Source organism: Phacochoerus africanus, chromosome 12 (genome assembly GCF_016906955.1).
Source record: "Phacochoerus africanus isolate WHEZ1 chromosome 12, ROS_Pafr_v1, whole genome shotgun sequence".
NCBI classification, from domain to species: domain Eukaryota; kingdom Metazoa; phylum Chordata; class Mammalia; order Artiodactyla; family Suidae; genus Phacochoerus; species Phacochoerus africanus.
The window spans coordinates 44,986,659-45,011,386 of NC_062555.1; the positions used below are offsets into that span (position 1 = coordinate 44,986,659).

General features: G+C 42.6%; 1 protein-coding gene across 2 annotated transcripts in view; it reads right to left on the bottom strand.

Annotated features, from left to right (window-relative positions):
• MPP7 (MAGUK p55 scaffold protein 7) overlaps positions 1-24,728 on the bottom strand; it is a 270,754-nt gene that overhangs the window by 89,446 nt on the left and 156,580 nt on the right. For both annotated transcript variants that reach the window (XM_047755185.1, XM_047755186.1), the window contains exons 4-6: positions 15,089-15,166; positions 12,201-12,281; positions 2,858-2,989 (exon numbers count right to left, since the gene is read on the bottom strand). In XM_047755185.1, coding sequence (XP_047611141.1) covers positions 2,858-2,989; positions 12,201-12,281; positions 15,089-15,166 — 291 coding nt within the window. The remainder of the gene's footprint in view (positions 1-2,857; positions 2,990-12,200; positions 12,282-15,088; positions 15,167-24,728) is intronic.

The following is a 24,728-nucleotide window of genomic DNA, read 5'->3' on the forward strand; positions in this document are numbered from 1 at the left end:
ACAGAAAAAATAAAAATCTTAAAAAATAAAGTAACTTAAAAGTACTCAAAATTACTTTGAATTGCATTAAATATAGAAAACTTGGGCGTTCCCTGGTGGCCCAGCATGTCACTGCTGTGGCTCAGGTCACTGCTGTGGTATAGGTTCAGGTTTGATCCCTGGCCTGGGAACTTCTACATGCAGTGGGCACGGTCAAAAAAAAAAAAAAAAACCAAAGAAAGAAAGAAAGAAAACCAAAACCTACAGTTTAAAAAAGTTAACTACATATGTTGGTGAAAAGAACCTTTTACTAATTCACTTTTTGTTTTTGGGGGTTTTTTTGGATTTTTAGGGCTGTACCCAAGGCATATGGAAGTTCCCAGGCTAGGGGTCGAATCGGAGCTGCAGCTGCCAGCCTACACCACAGGCACAGCAATGTGGGATCCAAGCCATGTGTGCAACCTACGCCACAGCTCTACACCATAGCTTACAGCAAGAATAGAATCTCAACACACTGAGTGAGGCCAGGGGTTGAACCCACACTCTCATGGATACCAGTCAGGCTCATTACTGCTGGGCCACAATGGGCACTTCCTACTAATTCACTTTTAAATAACTAAGAAATAAAGAGAAAAAAAGAATTAGTTCCTGTAAGAATGGGCAGATAAGCAGAATGGGAATTACGGATGAAATGAAATGGAACTAAAAATCTTTTTTTTTTTTTTCTGGCCTTACCCTCAGCACATGGAGGTTCCCCAGGCTAGGGACTGAATCTGAGCTGCAGCTGCAGCAATGCTAGATCCTTTAACCCACTGCACTGGGCCAGGTATTGAACCTGCGCCTCTGCATCAACCTGAGCTGCTGCAATCAGATTCTTAACCCACTGTGCCAGAGTGGGAACTGCGAACTAAATTTTCTTTTCTTTTTTTTTCTTTCTTTTTCTTTTTCCAGCCACAACCACAGCGTTTGGAAGTTCCTTGGCTAGGGATTGAATCGAAGCCACAGCTGCAGTGTACACCACAGCCACAGCAACTCAGGATCCTTAACCCACTGAGGGAGGAGGCTAGGTTCTCAGGCTGGGAGTCTAATTGGAGCTGTAGCCACCGGCCTATGCCAGAGCCACAGCAGCGCCAGATCCGAGCTGCATCTGTGACCTACACCAGCGCCAGATCCGAGCTGCGTCTGTGACCTACACCACAGCTCACGGCAGCGCTGGATCCTTAACCCACTGAGGGAGGCCAGGGATCAAACCTGCATCCTCATGGATGCTAGTCAGATTGGTTTCCACTGAGCCACAATGGGAACTCCCACGAACCAAAATTTTTAAAAACCCCAAATTAGAAGGGAAGTGGAGAGGAAAATGCTAATAAGTACTTTACAAAGTGGTCAGATTACACCATGAAACCAGAAACGGAACAATTCTGATAAATGCTTATAATAGCCCCTGGATATACAAATAATACAGAATGTAGTATAGAAGGAAAAAACTAGTATTGGAAGAAAAAGAGTTGAGTTTGGATCCTGGTTCTATCATTCAATTGCTTTACTGCTTTGAATATCAGTTTCTTAGGCTGTCAAAATACAAGAATGGCACCACCCCTGAGGATTGAAGAGAACCAGTATGTAAAGTACAGAAACGGTGCCCAGCAGCTACTATGTTATCAACTGCCATTTGCATTGAGAACACAAAAATGTCTTAAATACAATAAAAGGGCCACAACACATGGAAAGCCAAGTGCTAGATTGCGTATGACGTTTACTTTTCTTATGAATGTATGTTCATAAAAATACAGATATACGCTGCTGTTAACAAGTGCCCACAAATTCAGTGGCTTGATACAACATAAATATAACATATATTACAGCTCTGGAGGGGGGAAGGCGAAAATGAAAATGATGAGCCAAAATCAAGGGGTCAGCCAGGGCTGCCTTCCTCCTGAAGGATCTAAAAAGGAAACTGGGGAGTTCCCATCGTGGCTCAGTGGAAACCAATCTGACTAGCATCCATGAGGATGCAGGTTTGATCCCTGGCCTCGCTCAGTGGGTTAAGGATCCGGCGTTGCTGTGAGCTGTGGTGTAGGTCACAGACGCAGCTCGGATCTAGCACTGCTGTGGCTCTGGCATAGGCCGGTGGCTACAGCTCCAATTAGACCCCCAGCCTGAGAACCTCTATATGCAGCGGGTACAGCCCTAAAAAGGACAAAAAATAAATAAAAAATAAATAAAAATGAATGCAATTTATAACCAAAGAATGCCTGTCATTTTATTTGGCTCCAGTTTAATTTTTCTAAATCATATTCTTACAGGTGAATGCTCAATTTATTTGAAAGTTTGAGGACACAGAGGAAGTATACTTTTTTTTTTTTGTCTTTTTGCCTTTTCTAGGGCCACTTCCTGCGGCATATGGAGGTTCCCTGGCTAGGGGTCGAATCAGAGCTGTAGCCACCAGCCTACGCCAGAGCCACAGCAATGCAGGATCCAAGCTGCATCTTCGATCTACACCACAGCTCACAGCAACGCCGGATCCTTAACCCACTGAGCGAGGCCAGGGATTGAACCCTCAACCTCATGGTTCCTTAGTTGGATTCGTTAACCACTGTGCCACGATGGGAACTCCGAGGAAGCATACTTTAAAGAGAGGAAGAGGAACTCCCACTGTGGCCCAATGGGATCGTAAGCATCTCTGTAGCACTAGGACACGGGTTCGATCCCCAGCCCAGCACAGTGGGTTAAAGGATCCAGCGACACAGGTCACAGCTGCAGCTCAGATCTGATTCCTGGCCCAGGGTCTCCAGAAATAAACGGTATGGTCCCGTCACATATGGCTTTATCATGACATCTACTCCTCTCTGAGCACAAGATGTAGACCGGCACTCACCAGTGGTTCTCTGTTTTTGACCAGACGAATGATTTTTACTGAGTCTTCCTCATCATCAATATCTTCAGGCATGGGAGGCAACACCGGATCATAACTCTTCTGAGCCACAGTGTCATGTGCAGACAGCAGCGCCTGTGAAAGTCAAGGTAAAGACGGTAGTCAAATATGACCCACACAGCCCACTATACGGAAAAGCACACCGATGGTGCAAATCCGACACAGCAGTGGCAAGAAGATAACTGCTGGGAAAGGAGCCGCTCATAGGTGGGGTATGTGTGGAAGAGCAGAGGCAGGCCTTCCTGTTGTGGCTCAGCGGAAACGAACCTGACTAGTATCCATGAGGATGCAGGTTCGATCCCTGGCCTTGGCTCAGTGGATTAAGCATCTGGCATTGCAGTGGCTGTGGCAGCTGCAGCTCTGATTTGACCTCTAGCCTGAGAACTTCCATATGCTGCAAGTGCAGTGCTTAAAAGAAAATAAATAAATAAATAAAAGAGCAGAGGCAGCTCTGCTCAGCCGTTAATGGACAAGAACTGGGAGAAAGTACATCTTCTCACCTGGGTGTTCTCTGGCTCATCCTTAGAAAGGTGGCAGTTTGGGGAGGTGGGGGGGGGGGTGTTACTTGTTAAAAGAAGAGAAAATGAGGCTAGTAAGAATCTGAGAAAACTACTTATGTATTTTTCCTTTGCTTCTGTTAGAAGAAAACACAAAAGCAAGTGATCAACATGACTGACTAGTTTCATACTTTTTATTTTTTGCCTGAGCACGTGGTATGTGGAAATTCCTCGGCCTAGAATCAAACCTGCACCACAGCAGTGACCAGAGCCACTAAAGTGACTATGCAGGATCCTTTATTCACTGCGCCCCAAGAGAACTCCACTTTCACTCGTTTGCTCACTTTGTTTTTTGGGGGTTTTTTTAGGGCCACACCCATGGCATATGGAAGTTTCCAGGCTAGGGGTTGAAATCAGAGCTGAAGCTGCAGGCCTACACCACAGCCACAGCAACACCAGCTCCAAGCTGCGTCTGCGACCTGCACCACAGCTTATGGTGTTGCCAGATCCTTAATCCGCTGAGCAGGGCCAAGGATGGAACCCATGTCCTCAGGGATACTAGTCGGGTTTGTTATTGTCGAGCCAAAAGAGGAACTCTCATCTTCTCACTTTTAAATTATTTTGTGTAATGAGTGAAAAATATATGTGTAAAAGAATAATAGTATTTCTAGTCACAACGATTATGATGATAAAACTCCACACAACACTGTCCTATTGTCATTAGAGACCCAAGATAAGAAAAGCACTGGAACGCTTTCATGTCACTACTCTTAGGGGTGACTGGGTCCAGACTTTCAACTGGCAATCGCTCCAATCTTATCTTCTTTTTTTTTTTTTGTCTTTTTGCCTTTTTTCTAGGGCTGCTTCCATGGTATATGGAGGTTCCCAGGCTAGGGGTCGAATCAGAGCTGTAGCTGCCAGCCTACACCAGAGCCACAGCAATGCGGGATCCGAGCCGCGTCTGCAACCTACACCACAGCTCATGGCAACGCCAGATCCTTAACCCACTGAGCAAGGCCAGGGACCGAACCCGCAACCTCATGGTTCCTAGTCGGATTCATTAAGCACTGCGCTATGACGGGAACTCCTCCAATCTTATCGTGTATGCACTCTCCTCGTCACTCTTGCTCATGGAGGCCTGGCCCAAACACACCCAATATACAAGGAGAGCCAGGGGATACTCGGTCTTGCACCACCATCTTCTTGGCTTTCATATATGCTCATCGCTTTTAACCACAGTTACATTTTTTTTTTTTCTTTTTGGCTATACCCATGGCACATGGAAGTTCCCTGGCCAGGGGTCAAATCTGAGCCATGGCTGTGACCTACACCATAGCTGCAGCAATGCTGGATCCTTTGACCCACTGCACCGGAGCCAAGGATTGAACCCTCGCCACTGCAAAGACAACAGTTAACCTGCTGCAGCACAGCAGGAACCCCCATAGTTACATTTTTATGTTCATATACTTATTTTTATTTTTAATTTATTATTTTTTTAGGGCTACACCCGTGGCACATGGAAACTTCCAGGCTAGGGGTCAAATGGAAACTGCCCACCTACGCCACAGCCACACCATATCCAAGTCTCATCGGAGACCTACACCACAGCTCACAGCAATGCTGGATCCTTCAACCCACTGCATGGGGACAGGGATCAAACCCGCATCCTCATAGATACCAGTCAGGTTCATTACTGCTGAGCCACAACAGGAACTCCTTATGTGCATATATCTAATATCAGCTATTTATGAAACGGAAGCTCTAAGATGGCAAAGAGATGGTGGCGACTTTTTAATTCAGCTCATCAACAATAACATATATATGGAAAAGTACACAATTCATAAGCATCTAGCATGAAAGTCTTCGAAATGCGTATGTCCACATAAGTACCCCCCAAAAAAGAAACACAACATTAGCTGCACCCTAGACTCCCCAAGCATGCCCCTTCCTAGTCATCACAGCCTCTATTCTGGGGGAAGATCATAGTTCTGCCTCTATTTAAATACTGCATAAACAGACACGTAAGTAGACAGTCTTTCTTCCCCAGAGACTAAGTTAGTGAGATTTACTGCACTGGGTGCTCCGTTGCATGGTCTCTTTACCCATTATGCCTTTGAGGGACACCGAGGTTGTTTCTGGCTTTTCGCTGTCATAAATGGTGTTGCTGTAAATATGTCATATCTGTTGATGCACAGATACCTAAACTGGGGTTTAGTATACTCAAGGGTAGAATGTCTGGGTTGCTCAACATACAAAAGAAAAAGGATTTTAAAATGACTACACACTCTCCACGAGAAACAATGTCAGCCCCAAGGCAACAGGGCAACACCTTGAAAATACTCAAATAAAACTATGGTCAACCTAAAATTCTATACCCAGCAAAAATACCTTTTAAAAAAGAAAGAATGTTGAGGACTTTTTAAAGACATACAAAAGCTGGAGGAATTCTTCGCCAGCAGATTTGCATTACCAAAAACGTTATGAGAAGTCTTTCTGACAGGAGGAATAACTGCAGATGGGAACACAGATTTATAAAGAGGAATAAAAGGCACCAGAAATAACCTGGGTATCTACTGTAATTGTCATGTAATTAGAGTAAGACTAGCAAGGCTCACTAATGAACATATTTTAAAATAAAGTGAATATTATAGTTGTTAGGCAATATTAAAACACCTGCTATGTATCTTTCCTCCTTAGCTTTGTGTTCATTTTTATATCTGGATTCAAAAAAATACTCTTAAGATCTATCCATCAAATTCAACATTTTGAACATTTTTTACTTTATAAATAGTTTTGGTTAGCAACATTTTTATTTTGGACAGCTGAAAGTAACATGGTATTCCATTTTTCTGTTTTAACCATGGTGACTTTATTCTTCACTATACAGATTTTCCTCTCAGAAGGCAATACCTAAATGAAAATTGTGTTTCCATATGCCATAACCACCAATCACAACTGATGGGTTTACCTGTTGCTTAGAAGAATCCACAGGAAATTGAACACTGGGCTTTGTAACTCATCAGGCTCACAAGCTCTCAGTGCCTTGTACCCCCTGGAGTCAATTCTATGTCCTAAATATCTGTCAGGTCCTTAGAATTAAGTATCTAACCCAGAAGGATGAGTATCCCTGATTTATTCCTCCAGAAGGAAGCATAATGTTCCCCTTTAGCTACTTTAATGAAGTCTCATCCATTCTGCATGCCGGGGCAGTGAGTAATTTCTGGTAAGTGAATGTTTTGGAAAGCTGAAAAATTACAACAAATCTTTTTATTTTATTGCCCTTTTAAAAATCTACCAAATTTCCCGACTTCCTAAATTATAATACCATGTCCTTGAGATGATGTCACTTCACCTCTATCAAAAATGAGCCACTGAATTACAACTCAGAGAGGCTGATTTGCCTTTAATATGGCAATGTGATGCCTAGGAGTGGTTTTTATTTATTAATGACTCTTTGCTTTCCCTGGAAGCAAAGTCCCTCATCAATGTCCCTAAATGCCACTGGTATTACTGTTCCTGCCCCTCCACCACTGCAGCAAGCTTTTAGAACCTGTGACATTTATGTGGGCCTTCTGTGACAAAGCCATCACCCTTTTCTCATCATGTAGTTTCTTCCATAATGAGGTATTTTTCCTGGACTTTAAGATCTGGACAATAAGACTGGGTTTGTGTAGACATTATTGAATAATTTTATTTTTTGGTATGTGGCAACTGAACAACTCATTCAAAGATTCAAAGACTAGGTATAATCCAATACAGTAAGTAGCACATTTTATACCCTACTTATAATGGGGGGGAGTGTATGTATAATATCAAACAAAAATGAAAGGTAATGCAGCCATTTAGGAGTAGAGACCTGCTGGAGTTCTCTCGTGGCACAGCAGGTTAAGGATCAGGCATGTCACTGCAGTGGCTTGGGTTGCTGCTTTGGTACAGGTTCGATCCCTGGTCTGGGAAATTCCATGTGCCGCAGGTGCAGCCAAAAAGAATAAAAATAAAATAAAATAGTAGTTACTCCTAACGGTATATGAACACAACTAACAGAAGAAATACAACTTCAATAAGCATGTGAAACAGTGTTCATCTTCACTAATAAAGCAACAAGAACAGGGGCTTCTCCTTTTCCATAGTCTGAATTCAAAATATGATTACTTTTTTCTGTTCATTTTAAAGTTTTGATCAAGTCACACTGTAAAAGGTAAAATTAAAGTCAAAATAGCAAACTATCACACCTTATTAAAGATAATATCATAAATCATTTATAAGGTTATTGTTTCAACCTCATGTATGGATTTTTAAAAACTTTCTCTGCAAACGTGTGTGTGTATGTGTCCATCTGTCCCTGAACCTGTCCCTGAGGTTGTAAATGCCTTTTCACTATCCCATGATTATGTTTTTTTTTTTTTTGGTCCTTTTAGGGTCACACCTATGGCACAGGGAGGTTCCCAGGCTAAGGGTTGAATCAGAGCTGTAGCTGCCGGTCTATGCCACAGCCACGCCAGATCCGAGCCACATCTGCAGCCTGTACCACTAGCTCATGGCAACACCGGATCCTTAACCCACTGATTGAGGCCAGAGATTGAACCTGTGTCCTCATAGACTCTAGTCAGATTCATTTCCACTAAGCCACAACAGAAACTCCATGGTTTAATTTTTACACTTTGATCTTTAATCAACTTGGAATTCATTCACATAGCAGTCTTTCTTATTTTCCCCAAATAATTAACCAGTTGTCCCAACACCTCATATTGAAGTTACGCCCAATTCCATCCATCCCCCACTTTTTTGCCTCCATCCCTCGCATCCTTTGTGAGAACCACAATCATGTTCCACCAGAATAATTTCACAGGCTCTGAACTTGCCCTCCTCCACGCGCTCCTCCTACCCTGCTCCACCCACGCCCCATGAACCTGCTGTGTGTGCTACGTTCAGAGTGATTGTGTCACCTGCTTATTTCAGTCCTTCCAATACTTTCCACTGCTCTTAGGATGCAATCCAAATGTTTTCATAGGCTCACAGTTAGAGCAGCCATTTCACTTATCATCTAACTAAGGAAACACCTGGAATTAAAAGGGAGGCTATTTATTTGCAGCAACATGGATAGACCTAGAGATTCTCGTACCAAGTGAAGTTAGTCAGACAGTGAAAGACAAACATCACATGATATCATTTATCATTTATATGTTGAATCTTAAAAAAAGGGGGATACAAATCAACTTATTTGCAAAACAGAAAATAATCACAGACACCAGGAGCTCCCATCATGGCTCAGTGGTTAACAAACCCCACTAGTAACCATGGGGTTGTGGGTTCGATCCCTGGCCTCACTCAGTGGGTTAAGGATCTGGCGTTGCTGTGAGCTGTGGTGTGGATCACAGAAGCAGCTCAGATCCCACTTTGCTGTGGCTCTGGCGTAGGTGTAGGCCAGCAGCTACAGCTCCAATTAGACCCCTAGCCTGGGAACCTCCATATGCCACAAGTATGGCTCTAAAAAGACAAAAAAAAAAAAAAAGAATCACAGACACTGAAAAACTTAGGGGGTTACCAAGAAGGACGGGTGGGGATGGGAAGGGATGGACTGGGGACATATGGACACTGAGGTATATGGAACGATTGGCCAACAGATGTTGAGCACAGAGAATTCTACCCAGTCTTCGGTGATAATCCATGTGGGAAAACAATCGGAAAGAGACTGGATATGTATATATGTGTGACTGGGTCACTTTATTGTACAGCAGAAATTATCACAGCTTTGTAAATTAACTATACTTCAATAAAACTTTAAAAAAAAAATAGGGAGCTCTCTCAGCTCAGCAGTAACAAACCTGACTAGTATCCATGAGGACGCAGGTTCGATCCCCGGCCCTGCTCAATAGTTAAGGATCCAGTGCTACCATGAGCTGCAGTGCAGGCCACAGACATGGTTTGGATCCCACGTGGCTGTGGCTGTGGTGTAGGTGGCAGCTGCAGCTCTGATGCGACCCCTAGTCTGGGAACTTCCATATGCCGTGGGTGCGGCCCCCCAAAAGCAAAACAAACAAAAAACCGGGGTGGGAGGGTAGGCCATTAATAACAGTGGAACTATGGGCGAAAACCAGACTGTCCTGGGCAAACCCGGACGTAGGTCCCCTATTCAAAGGCTCTCCTGTTGCCCTAAACTCTTGCCCTTCCTCTTTCATAAGCTACTGTCCAACCATATACAGCTGACTTAACGTCCTCGGACTGGACAAGTGATTTTCTTTGTAGGACTTTCACCTTACCCGCAATCTCTATTTCTTGCATGCCATTCTCAATAAGGTGCTTACCAAGCTCCCAGCTACCCTCCCCGTGGTCCGGTGAATATCAACGACCCACGTGCTGCTGAAGACCCAGGGAAGAAAGTTTCAGCGCATCCTTTAGTCTCCTCTAAGCTCCTCACTTTCCACACGCTCTGTCTCAGCACCAAGCAACCCATCTGCACTGACCAGACCTTTGTTCTTCTTGAACTAAAATGTAATCAATCTCTTCTTCACCAGTCAATTCCTCATGTTACTACTCAGAGTTCATTCACCCCTTACAGACATACCTTCATGTATTTTATATTTCCTTATAGGCTTATAAATCATAGTCCATGTTTTCACTTTATCTTTTGCTTAATGCTTTCTCTTTTTTATTTTATTTTTTTTAATTTAATTATTTATTTTGGTCTTTTTGCCTCTTCTAGGGCCGCTCTCGTGGCATATGGAGGTTCCCAGGCCAGGGGTCTAATTGGAGCTGTAGCCACCGGCCTACGCCAGAGCCACAGCAACTCAGGATCCGAGCCCCATCTGTGACCTACACCACACAGTTCACGGCAACGCCGGATCCTTAACCCACTGAGCAAGGCCAGGGATCAAACCCGCAACCTCATGGTTCCTAGTTGGATTCGTCAACCACAACGGGAACTCCAATACTTTTTTTTTTTTTTAATATTGCCTTTTGACTATATATATAGCACAGTTCCAAAGGAGATTTTTCAAGGAGGGTAAAACACATCAGTTTTTGCATCTAGGTGGACATTTTCTTTCTTTCTCTCTTTCTTTCTGTCTCTCTTTCTTTCTTTCTTTTAATTTAGGGCTGCACCCTTGGCATATGGAGGTTCCCAGGCTAGGGGTCAAATCAGAGCTCAGCGGCCGGCCTACGCCACAGCCACAGCCGCATCAGATCTGAACCGCGTCTGAGACTACACCATAGCTCACAGCAACGCCAGAACCTGAAGTGCTGTGGCTGAGGCGCAGGCTGGCAGCTAGGATTTCCCATTGCGGCTTAGCGGTAATGAACCCGACTAGTATCCATGAGGTTGCATGTTCAGTCCCTGGCCCCACTCACTGCATTAAGGATCTGGCATAGTCATGAACTGCGGTGTGGGTCACAGATGTGGCTTGGATCCCTACACCACAGTTCATGACGAGGCCACAATGGGAACTCCTAGGTGTTCCCATTTTCATTCAACAGTATACAGAGCATTAACAGAAACTGTGATATAACTAATCATTTAAATTACATAATTACCAGTCCACATGTAATCCTGACTCCTGGAACAGTATTTTACATACAATTGCAGTACTATCAAGTCCAAAATATGTAGGTTATGGGATTTCATGCATTAATGACCTCAGAATTCACAGGAAATTTTCCAAATGCCTTCTGCTGACTAATCACACTTGGAGGAAAAATGAGTGATGAACTTGCAAAGAAAATGGCAGGAAGGGAGTTCCCGTCATGGCTCAGTGGTTAACGAAGCTGATTAGTATCCACGAGGACTTGGGTTCGATCTCTGGCCTCGCTCAGTGGGTTAAGGATCCGGCATTGCTGTGAGTTGTAGCTTAAGTCTCAGATGCAGCTTGGATCCTGCGTTCTGTGGCTGTGGCACAGGCTGGCAGCTACAGTTCCGATTCAACTCCTAGCCTAGGAACCTCCATATGCCATGGATGTGGCCTTAAAAAGCAAAAAAAAAAAAAAAAAAGAAAGAAAAGAAAAGAAAACGGCAGGAAGAATTGAAATGGACCTCCCAAGAGTTTACTGGTCTTTACACTGGAAAACTCCTTGGCTCTGTAAAATGGCAGGATGTATTAAAACACAAACTGGTAGAGGAAGGACAGGAAATGGGGAGGAAAAGGAAGAGAAATGCTGAAAAAAATCCTACAGAGGAGTTCCCGTCGCGGTGCAGTGGTTAACGAATCCGACCAGGAACCATGAGGTTGTAGGTTCGATCCCTGCCCTTGCTCAGTGGGTTAAGGATCTGGTATTGCCATGAGCTGTGGTCGCAGACGTGGCTCAGATCCCGTGTTGCTGTGGCTGTGGTGTAGGCCGGTGGCTGCAGCTCTGATTAGACCCCTAGCCTGGGAACCTCCATATGCCACGAGAGCGGCCCTAGAAAAGGCAAAAAGACAAAAAAAAAAAAATCCTACAGAGAAACAAATTCTGTTGTCAAATATGCTGGTACACATTTACTAGCCAAGTAAAATGAACCTGAAGAAAATCACAAACAGGTCCTGTGTTCTGGACTGGAGAAGAAAGATGACCTTGACGCTCCATGCTACTTGCCCACTGAAATCCTGAACTTCCCAATTTAAGTCCTTTCTGGACTGTCACAACATTATCATCAACAGCTCAACTCTTTTTCTCTAATGGGATGTGGGCAATTAAAATACGGTGCACTAGTTGAAAACACATTTACTTGAAAATTGCTGCTCAAAACCGGACTCCTCTGCAGTCCCAGAAAGGGACTCTTTCCAGAGATATTTGTTACAGGGGTCGCACGTCCTCACCTTCACATTGGGTTTTGACAGCAGTTTCAACAGCTCTCTGGTCTCACTGCTTAGTGGCCCGTTCTGAAGTTCCTCTGCCAGCTGCAAGGAGATCACAGTGACACCAACAAGAGTTAGTCTGGGTGGAGCTGAAGATCCATCCTGCCACTACGCGGTGATTAAAGGAGAAGCCAGCATGACAGCAAACACAATAAATCATGGCTCTTCTTCTGAGGCTCTTCCTCAGTGGCCCTGATCCCAGCCCAGGCTGAGCACCACTCAAGAAACTGTATCAGCCAGATCACCTTCTGATTTACGGCAATGAGGGCAGATCCTAGCACTTCATCTACAAAATGGTCTTTTGCAAGCAGACAAAGGACCACTTGTAAAAAGGGCTGGACCAAGCTCTGACACACAAAAAAAAAGAAAAAAAAAGGAAAAAGGAAAAAAAAAACAGCAAAAAAGAACCTCTGAATGAGGTGGTGAAAACCACTAGGTTTCCAAAAACCCACAGTGGCTTGCTGCTGGAGAGCTGGGGTAAAAAGAACAAGAATGCCTCTAAAAGAGCAAATGATCTGAAACTTTTATTATGTTTACCTACACAGTCTGTTAAATGTAAACCAGGCTAATCATAAAATGACTTATAAGAGGTTGACAAGTTGGCCGGTATCAAAAATGCTGACTGTTCTGCTAGCATGATCATAAATTCTCATTTGTCAGTTCCAGTTAAAGAAAGTGATGGGACTTTGGTTTTTGGGTTTTTTGTTTTTTGGGTTTTTTTTGTTGTTGTTGTTTTGGCTTTTTAGGGCTGCACCCATGGCACATGAAAGTTCCCAGGCTAGGGATCAAATCGGAGCTATAGCTGCTGGCCTACACCACAGCCACAGCAATGCCGGATCCGAGCCGAGTCTGTGACCTACACCACAGCTCATGGCAACGCCGGATCCTTAACCCACTGAGCAAGGCCAGGGATCCAACCTGCTTCTTCTTGGATGCTGGTCAGATTCGTTTCCACTGAGCCACTATGGGAACTCCAAGGGATGGGACTTTGAATCTTCCTCGTGTTCTTCATGAAGAGGTCTCCCTACCAAAATTTCTTTCTTTCTTTCTTTTTTAATTTATTTTGTATGGCTGCACCTGCAGCATATGGAAGTTCCCGGGCCAGGGATAGAATCTGAGCCACAGTTGCAGCAATGCCGGACCCTTCAACCCACTGCATCAGGCCAGGGATCAAACCCATGCCTATACAACAACCTGAACTGCTGCAGTCAGATTCTTAACCCACTGGACCACAGTGGGAACTCTGTCCCTATCAAAATTTCGATTAAATTTGAGGCTATAGGAAGGGTCATATCATTTTCATGAAAAGAAGAGCAAGATTTGAATAGAAAAAATACTAGAATTATGAACAACACAGCACAGAATTAAAAATATGTAAATATACTTTCATTTAAAAACCCTTCTTAAAACGCTGCATGAAATTTCCATTTGTCCTTATTGTTTCTAACAAACTAAAAGCAATTGTTCTGAGCTCTGGAAAGGACTTCTAAATGAGGGGTAGAATATAAATTATACACAAAAAATAAAATCAGGTAAAATTGATATATTCCCTGATGACAGTTCAAAAAGCAGTTTCCCTTTTTCAAGGTAACACTGTTTAAAGAATTTTTAACTTAGAAAAAGACATAAAAGGCTCTTTGCACCCTTGAATCAAACATTTAAATATACATTGCTCTGATGAATTACAAAAATACTAAGATTATATTTACATAAAAAGAAGCACAATACTGTATAATAGGATTGAGCCTCAGTTACACCAGTTTATAAATAAGTATGTTCCTGAACTCTCAACAGTAAATGTTTTAAAACTGATTTTTCAAGGCTTTCTCAAGTGTTTTGGTTCTGCAATGAGGAGGTAAGCTTCTTCATAAAACATGTATATTGCAGCATCCTTGTAATTGGTAATCTTTGTGGCTACAAATGGAAGAAAAAAATGTTCAGGGGTTAAAGGGATAACACACAACTTGGGGATTTATTATGCATGCTTTATGTTCCAAATGAGAATACCAAAGAAAATTCATACTCTGAACATGGCCAGTTTTTTTTTCATTACCCTTAGAGCCCTAAGGTCTTCCTAACCTGTTGTTTGTTTTATCCTAACGATGTAAAAAATGAAAAATGCAACAGACGGGCTGGAGGATGTCGCTAGAACCAGCCTCCACCCTCCATGTATTTCTTGTCAAGCTCAGTGTCTTTTATAGTTTATCCAGGTGTGTGCTCAATTCATCCGAGTCTGAGAGTTAAGAGTAAGAAACGGCAAGTTACTTCGCTCCCCCAGATTTAAAATAAAATTATAGCTACAGGAAATTAACTACTCCATCAATGCCAACGGCTGCTCAAATTTATTTTTTGGTGATGAAGGTAATTTGGAAAGGTCTAATATCCATAAATCACCGCTAGGCTTTATAATCCATTTTAAAAACAAACCCGGCTTTTTGCGTATTTCACCCGCCTCATTCCTGCACTAGTCTCTGTCAATGTCAAGACCGTGGGCGAGAGAGAGCCTGTCTGACTTGTCTCGGCTTCTCCAGAGCGTTTCTCTCGCCTGTCTTTCTCAGATGCTAACAGCATCTCTCTCCCCACTGAGTCCCAGCCTAAAATTTCTGCTACGTAGTAAGTTCCCAAGGCAGGACACAGGGAGAATCTCCATGCAAAATTGCTAGCCACAGGAAAGGGAATGAAAATCAGCCGAATCAGTGTAAACTCAGCAATGACAGGCCTTTGGGGAATATAAGCAATTTCTTTCGGTTTTTACTCCTAGGATCACACGCCTCTGTCTGCACCAGGAGGAGCCCTGTCCCAGCCAGGCCGGCGGAGACGGTCCCCTGAGCTCCGAGAGGCACACTTACATCATTGGCCAAGGCTGCCGCCCCCTGCAAGATGGGCACAGGGCTCTGCTTCTCATAGTCGTGAAGCTTTTCGTGAATCTGAAAGAAAAGCAGATGAGTATCGGTTCACCTGCCAGCAAGCCATCTGAGACATTTACATGTCGTGATCGTTTTAATAGAAACGGATCTACTGGACCTCCGAAACAAACAGTACCTGTTTCTGTAAACCTACAGGGGACAGATAGGTATGGTTCAGGGTTTGTTACATGGAGTCAAAGGTGGGCTGATCATCATTAAATAGAACCCTTACAAAAACGAATCCTTTATCCACCCCCACTCCGACCCCACCAAGGAAACATGAGCTTTGTAACATCTTTAATTTTTGAAACATAACTGCTTCAATACTTGGAGACGTGGTTGTAGGTTATACTCTTGCTAAACACATAAATTATGATTCGAGCAAAGCAAGAACCTAGCAGCCACGTTCTGACAGTTTGGTATGTGGGAACCATCAAGAGCAAAGACATGGATGATGTGGGGACCCGGGGGCCAGCACCGCCAGGGACACTGACCGAGCACCCTGTTCCCTTCACTGCATCGTCTTTTTTTGATGTTGTTTGCAAATTGTCAACTTTCCCCCCAAATTCAAATTTCTACCAAACAAAGAGATTTCTCATAACTAGAGATACCTCTCATAACTATTTACCGTCAATAATTTCCTTTATTATAAAACCACTAATATTCTGTTAATTCAAGATAGTTGCATCCTTCACTTTCTGCCACCATTACCCAAGAAGCACAAAGGCAAAAAGACATTTTCATGCATTATAAGACAGAGGGCCTTTAAAAAACCTAGGATTTTAGTTAAGAAATGAAAGGTGCTTTGGAGAAATTCAGAACCGTTGGCACCTAAGTTTAATCTATTTCAGCTCTTGCACAGGTGCCTATAAAATTTTATGCTTGAAAACCTACTTTAGCCTCTTCTTATTTACAGTTGAGGAAATTGACCCCCTCCCACTATATATGAAAACCAGTTGTACCTCCTGATTTCCTGTTTTTAATAGATATCAAACAATACATTCTTTTAATTATGCTCAAAGCTAACCACCAAACTCTCTCGTAAAAAGTCTGGAAGATAGATTTTATTTTGATTAGCCAGATGCGTTTGCTAAGAGAGGATTCTATTACCTTTCTGGCAGCCTGGTACATAATGTGAAGCATCAGGGAAAGAGTTTTGACACTTATGATATTACCAGAATCATCAGGGCAACAGTTTTACTTAATATCTTGGAAGCTCTCAACATTTATCATATTATGGAAATAAACACATTTTAAAGAATACAAGCCATGAAATAGAGTAGCAGTTGATTTGAAACTATTAAAGTATAACTGAGGAGTTCCCGCTGTGGTGTAGCGGAAATGAATCCGACCAGTATCCATGAGATGCAGGTTCGATCCCTGGCCTCACTCAGTGGGTTAAAGATCCAGCATTGCCACGAGCTGCAGTGTAGGTTGCAGAAAAGGCTGTGATCTGGCATTGCTGTGGCTGTGGCTGGCAGCTACAGCTCCAATCTGAGCAGCCTGGGAACTTCCACATGCCACACCTGCAGCCCTAAAAAGAAAAAAAAAAAAAAAGAGAGATAAATAAAATTTTGACAAAGAGAAATTTGAAGCCAACAGCAATCCATTCAAGCAAAAACAATAAAAATTAAAAAAAATAATAAAGTATAACTGAAAAGAAAACCAACATCCAGAAAGCTACATTAATCTTGCTTCCATAATTACCCAGAATTAGGTCACCCGAATGTAGACAATCACGGAACACAGAGCTTACCCTCTCACGAAACTCACCTCACTTCCTGGCAGCTACCTGTTCAAAGGGCTGCTTTCCTGCAACCACAAATACCAAGCAAGATTCAGCCTCATCAGGCTGGCACTGCGTGCCGGGATCACCTCACCCTGCTAATGACCCAGCCATCAGTGAGTTTACTGTTTTAATTCCGTGACCCCCACCAGAACACTGAAAGGGGGACAGCACCGTGATCCCAGTTTTACAGATAAACAGATCCACGGGAGTTAAACAACTCGCTTGGGTCCCACAGATAGGAAATGGCAGAGCCAGGATGTAAAACTCAGGCCATCTGGCTCAAGGGCAGGGCTCTTCATCACCCACGGGGCTGCTTCCCCGACTGACATTCCATCTGTGTTCTCCACCGACCTCCCTGGCTGCTGCATGAATGTGACAGAAAGGAGGTGACATACCACATCAGCTGTTCCCAGTGATGACAGGATGACTGACGCTTCCTGTCCACCCCTTCCCCTGAGTTTTCCTTTCTTATGGTTTCTAATTCCTCTGGATTTTTCAAACTACCGTAATTATAGCCTAAAGTTACATGCCCCCAATAAATACATTCTTTCTCCATTTAATTTGCTGCTTTTGAGTGCCCTTTTTTTTTTTTTCTTTTTCGGGCTGCACTTGCAGCATATGGAAATTCCTAGGCTAAGGGTCCAATCAGAGCTGCAGCAGCCAACCTACACCACCGCCACCACAACACGGGATCTGAGCGACATCTGCAACCTATACCACAGTTTGAGGCAACACCAGATCCTTAACCCATTGAGCAAGGTCAGGGATTGAACCCGCATCCTCATGGATACTAGTCAGGTTCTTAACCTGCTGAGCCACAATGGGAACTCCCTGAGTATCTTTTAAAAACAGTAAGCTTACTCTACCCACATCACTGTCTCTAGATCCTCACCCAGGGGATACAAGAGCCCACCCCTACCCGGCTGTCCCTGGACTTTGCACTACAACCAGAATATTATAAATGTTCTCCTAGGATTTCCAAATGCAGGCAACCCTCTGTCCAGGTGTGTTTCACTTCAGTATGTAATTTTAAAAATTATGTTCTAGCAAAGTGAAAGTTACTCTAAATAATTTTGAACTGTTTGTTGTTTCCAAAGCTACTGACATTCTGCTTTCTACTAGAATTTATAATACTAGGAACAAAAATTGAAAACCAAACTGATGTAGAAGTTCCCACGGTGGCTCAGTGGGCTAAGAACCTGACATAGTGTCCATGAGGATGTGGGTTCAATCCCTGGCCTGGCTCAGTGGGTTAAGGATCTGGTGTTGCTTTGAGATCTGGTGTGAGTCGCAGATGCAGCTCAGATCCTGGGTTGTGGCTGTGGTGTAGGCTGGCAGCCGCAGCTCTGATTCGACCCCTAGACCGGAAACTTCCATATGCTGCAGGTGCAGCAGCCAAAAGAAAAAAATAAAAATAAACTGACGTCAAAATTCTAACACAATAAACAGGTAACATACAGACTTGACCCCAAGATTGTGCAACATAAGGTTCTGATGTTGGACGTGCCCTCAGCTGGTCTAGTTTGTGTGTGTGTCACTGGCCTCGTGACTACTAAGCACTTGGCTGTGGCCAGTGGAGCTGAGGAACGGGATTCTCAATTTTAATTTGTTTAAACTGAAAACCCCACACGTGGCTAGTGGCTTTCATACAGGAAAACCTGGCATCACTTTATATTATCCACTCTGTAATTTCTCTCTATGCCCCACAAGAGTTCACTCTGATATAAAGTTTGGCACATTTCCTTGAGGGGCAACTTTCTGGAATGCAACAGGCAGATATAAAACCAGATGTGGCTTAATCAATAAAGCAAAGAGCATCATGTATACCCAGATCTGCAAAATCTCATTTATTTTAACTAAATATTTCCCTTTGCAGGTTCAACCGTATGATAAAATTTCATTTTTCTCCCTTGAAGAACAAGAAGAGAGCAAAAGATGAAGGAGTTGAGAGAAAGACTTGGGGCAAGAGGGGAGACTCTGATTACATTAATTTCATGTGAGAGAAAAACATGCAATTACTCGAAATTAAGATCCTAAAAAAGAATGGCATGTACTGTTTAATATACACTCTTAAGAAAAAAGGACAATTCAAAATGTATTTATGCTCTATTAAATTGTATCCATAGGGGTTTGTTACATTTATACGTATATTTATAACCCAGCAAAAGTCAATTAAGAATCATTTCTGTATGTAACCAAGACATATAGGAAAGCTATCAATCCCTTCATTTACATTCGCATCTTGAAAATAAATGCTCAATTTTTGTAAAGGAATCGGGTGCCAACAATCTTAATTTTAGTACACATTCAGTAGAAATTGCTGTAAATGAATCCTCTACGACAAAAGCAAAAGTAAAAGCTTGACTAGCCTCAATGCACTCATTTGTTTTAAACCTCTCAATGATGTGTAGGAGTAAACTGAAAAACACAGTCCAAGTTCCTGAGTGGTATTAAATAAACCAAAGTCGTAAAATCTTTTTCTTGATTTCTGTTGTGAGTATTAAAAGGCACTGAAAATAATTACCCGGTAGTTTGAATCTCTGCTGTGTTTATCATAGTCCGCGATCCAGAACTGACACATCTGTGCACAGAGACACACAAAACACACAGACACACACCCTATCAACCGCCTTTAAAGCATGGAGAAGAGAGAATTCAGCATTAAAAGAAGATCCATGGGTCACAATGGCTGACAAGAAGAGATGGAAAATACTACATTTTATAAAGATTTTAAAAATGAAAGTATTTTAATGGCTGGGCTATTTATTTACTTCATTCATTCATTCATTCATTGGTGCATGGACGTTCCGGACCAGGGATTGAACTTGAGCTGCAGCTGCGACCTGTGCCTGATCCTTTAACCCTCTGCACTGGGCCAGGGATCAAATCCATACCTCTGCAGCGACCCTGGCCACTGCAGTCAGGTTCTTAACCCAGTGCACCACAGTGGGGACTCCTGGGACCCTCTTTTCAAAATAATAATTTAAACTTTCTGCAAGAGGAAAAAAACATCTTTAGCGCAAAAGAAAAAAAAAAGGGACAAGAAAGAGAAAGATGTGTTTAAAACTGAAAAATAACAAAAGCACAGAGGCAGTACTGCTCATTACATGTGCTCCTTTCCAGTTATACCCTACTGATCTCCCTCTTTGGGCTAATTTTCTTGGCTGACACCTCCAGAGAAAAAAACCTAATGAAACAGATGAGCACTGACACTCTTATTTTGTTCCCGCCTTTAAAGTGATAAATTCTCGCTTCACATTGCCATGGATAACGATTATCTTGCAAAATCAGTATCTACACATTCCAAATTCATCAATTTTCTTTTTTTTTTTTTTAGGAGTTCCCGTTGTGGCTCAGCGGTAACGAATGTAACTGGTCTCCATGAGGATGCCAAGTTTGAGCCCAGGCCCTGCTCAGTGGGTTAGGGATCCGGCACTGCCATGAGCTATGGTGAAGGTAGCAGAAGCAGCCTGGATCCCATGGCCTGGATCTGGTGTTGCTGTGGCTGTGGCGTAGGCCCGCAGCTCTGATTTGACCCCTAGCCTGGGAACTTCCGTATGCCATAGGTGCAAAAAAAAAAAAAAAAAGAGTTTTTTGGTTTTTTTTTTTTCTCTGAAAGATGAATGCTGAATTTCACAAAATGTGTTTCCGCATATACACACTATTTTTCCTGTTTGACCAGTTATTACAGCTTTCCAAATGCTGAGCTGTCCTTGTGTTCCCACAGTGAGCTGCACTTGTTACGATGTATAGTTCTTTCAATGGGCTATGGAATTCCTCCGGCCAATACGTTATATAATTTCTGCATCAATTCTATGACTACAACTGGCATTGCTTTAGGCCCTGTCTTTATTGGGTCTTGACATCAACTGTACACTCACTTGATTATTTTTAAAACTTTGGAAGCTTTCCATCTTGTATATGTTACATTAACATCTTAATGCCAGTGGAGCCATCACTTCTTTGAATGTTGGATGGCATTCCCCTGAGAAATTAGCTGGCTCTGATATATTTTGATACATTTTATTTCTTCTGGTTTATTTTCCACAATTTTTCCAAGTAGGTGTTATTAACTCTCCTAGTATTAGCTGCAGAAAATACCACTTCCTAGAAAATTTTTCATTTTTGTCTGGCTTTTAAGAAAATCATCTGGAATTTCTGTGTGGTGCAGCAGAAACAAATCCAACTAGTATCCAGGAGGATTTGGGTTTGATCCCTGGCCTCACTCAGCGGGTTAAGGATCCGGCCTTGCTGTTAGCTGTGGTGTAGCTTGCAGAAGCAGATCGGATCCTGCGTTGCTGTGGCTGTGGTATAGGCCAGTAGTGGCTATAGCTCCGATTTGACCCCTAGCCTGGCAACTTCCATCTACCAAGGGCAGGGACCTAAAAAGCAAACAAACAAACAAACAAAAAAACGAAAAAAAATCTGACTCTAACTTAGGCAAAATACCCTCCTAAGAGTCTTTAAACTTACCCCTTATTTTCCCCTAATTATCACTTCTTATTTGGTATCGGTACTTTCTCTATGTTTACCCCTGATCCCTTCATTAGTTAACTAACACTGATTTTACTGTATTTTCAAAGAAACACATCTGAGGTTTATCAGCTTTCCTATTTTGTTTTCTAATAGTTTTGTTTTTGTCTTACTTCATTCCTTCCCTATGTGACCCAGCCGCACAGGACACTTCAGTCATCTGTGCCATAAATGATGGGGAACAAAAGAAAAGGGAAACAACTCTACTTGGAGTTTTATTCGCTCATAAAACATTTGCTGAAATAAGCACCCGTCCCAGGAGAAAGACACTCAGAGTCCATTTGGAAACTAAATACGGCAAAAGAGCATGTGGCTCTAACCTTCTTAGTTAGAAAGGTAACCAGGGGGACAGGTAAGAGCACACATGTCAGACACAGGGGAGACGTCAGGTGATCTAAGATCAAATATGATCGGTGCCTCTTCCATTCCACATTCATTAACAGATGAGAAGGAAGACACTGTGTCCATTTCTGCCACTGTGTTGTTTAATGTCCACCTAACAGCGCCCAGACCAGCTGAGCTGCTGGGGACACAGGGGTGACAAGGGACTGACTGTCCGGGAAGGCACATCCACTATAAATGGAGTCAATGCAAGCAAGGGCTCTCTGCTCCCTCCTTGTCTTTGCCTTCCTTTCACGTGATGCTTCCAGTGATAAGAAATGCCCAAAGCGGTGTGCACATGGTATTTAAACTTTTTAGTCACTGTGTGTAGTGCACTATTCTTTAACTTCTACATTTTTTCCTTTTTTAATTGAAGTATAGTTGATGTACAATATTATGTTCCAGGTGTATAATATAGTGATTCACAATTTTTAAAGGTTATATTCCAGCTATCGTTATTATAAAATATTTACTATATTCCTTGTGCTGTACGATATCCTTGTAGCTTATTTTCTTTTCTTTTCCTTTTTTGGCTGCCCCATGGCACATGGAGTTCCCAGGCCATGGGTCAGATTCGAACCACAGCTGCAACACCAGATCCTTAACCCACTGAGCTGGGAGGGCTCCAGATGCTGCCGATCCCATTGTGCCACAGCGGGAACTCCTCCTTGTAGCTTATTTTATACCTAATACTTTGTACCTTCTACTCTCTCCCTCTTTACTGCCCCTTCCCCCTTCCCTCGCCCCACGAGGAACTAGTAACTCCTGGATTTTTCTCTATAAGTCTGGTTTTTTTTGTTATATTCACTGTGTTGAATTTTTTTTTTTGGTGCCACATATAAATGATACATACAGTACTTGTCTGACTTGACTTAGCATAGCACCCTCCAAGCCCATCCGCGTTGCAGCAAATGACAAATTTTCATTATCCCTTATGGCTGAGTAATATTCCATTGTGTGTGCGTGTGTGTGTGTGTGTGTGTGTGTGTGTGTACCACTTCTTCTTTATCCATTCATCTGTTGATGGACACTTTCATATCTTGGTAATTGTAAACACTGAGATGCAAATACCTTTTCAACTTAGTGGTCTTGTTTCTTTCAGCTATATACCCAGGAGTGAAATTACTGGGTCATACGGTGGTTCTGTTTTTGTTTTTGTTTTTTTTAAGAAACTGTTTTCCAACATCTGCACCAATTTACATTCCCACCAACAGTGTAGGAGGGTTCCCTTTTTTCACACATCCTCACCAGTGTTTGTTATTTGTGTTCTTTTTGATGATGGCCCTTCTGACAGGTGTGAGGTGATATCTCATTTTAGTTCTGATCTGCATTTCCCTGATAATTAGTGAGGATGAAGATACTTTCATTTGCTTATTGCCCATATGCATGTCTTCTTTGGAAAAATGTCTATTCAGGCCTTCTGCCCATTTTTTAATCAGGTTGTTTTGATGATGAATGGCACGCACGCTCACTCTTGCGCGCGCTCTCTCTCTATATATATATCTATAATTTTTTTTTTAAAGGGCCACACTTGCAGCACATGGAAGTTCCCAGGCTAGGGGTCAAATGGGAGCTGCAGCCACTGGCCTATGCCACAGCCACAGTAACACCAGATTCGAGCCTTGTCTGCAACCTACACTGCAGCTCATGGCAATGCCAGATCCTTAACCCACTGAGTGAGGCCAGGGATTGAACCCGAACACTCATGGTTACTAGTCGGTTCATTACTGCTGAGAAACAATAGGAACTCCATATATTTTTTTATTTTAATCCCTTATCAGTCATATTCTTTGCAAATGTTTTCTCCTATTCAGTAGGCTGTCTTTTCATTTTGTTGATAGTTTCAGTTGCTGTGCAAAAGCTTTTAAGTTTAATTGGGTCCTATTTTTTTATTTTTATTTTTTAATTTGCTATTATTATTATTTTTTAGTATTTAGGGCCACACATGCGGCATATGGAAGTTCCCAGGCTAGGGGTTAAATCAGAGCTGCAGCTGCCAGCCTATACCACAGCCACAGCAATACCAGATCCGAGCCAAGTCTGCAACCTATATATACCACAGCTCACTGAATACCAGATCCTTTAACCCACTGAGCAAGGCCAGGGGTCAAACCTACATCCTCATGGACATTAGTCGAGTTTGTTACTGCTGAGCCACAACAGGAACTCCATATTTTTTTAAGTATATACATCCATAAACCATATGTGCTGTTCTTTCCATAAAAGCCAAGACATGGAAGAAACCTACATGTCCACTGACAAAGCAGCAGATAAAGAAGATGTGGTACATATATGCAATGGAATATTACTCAGCCATTAAAAGGAATGAAATACCGGCATTTTTAGCAACATGGATGGACCTAGAAATTATCATGCTAAGTGAAGTCAGTCAGACAATGAGACACCAACATCAAATGCTATCACTTACATGTAGAATCTGAAAAAAGGACACAATGAACTTCTTTGTAGAACAGATACTGACTCAGAGACTCTGAAAAACTTATGGTTTCCAAAGGAGAGAGGTTGGGGGGTGGGGGAATGCACTGGGGGTTTGGGATGGAAATGCTGTAAAATTTGATTTGTGAAGATCACTATACAACTATAAATGTAATAAATTCATTGAGTAATGTAAAAAAAAAAAGAAAGTAAACCCAATACCCCTGATATTAAGATGTTATCATAGAATATCAGAGTTTAAAAGAAGCCTTGTGGGATAAAAATTTGTTATAACTGACTTCTTGCTTAAAAATAACTAAATAATGGAGATCCTGTGGTGGCTCAGTGGTTAACGAATCTGACTAGGAACCATGAGGCTGCAGGTTCGATCCCTGCCCTTGCTCAGTGGGTTAAGGATCTGGTGCTGCCGTGAGCTGTGGTGTA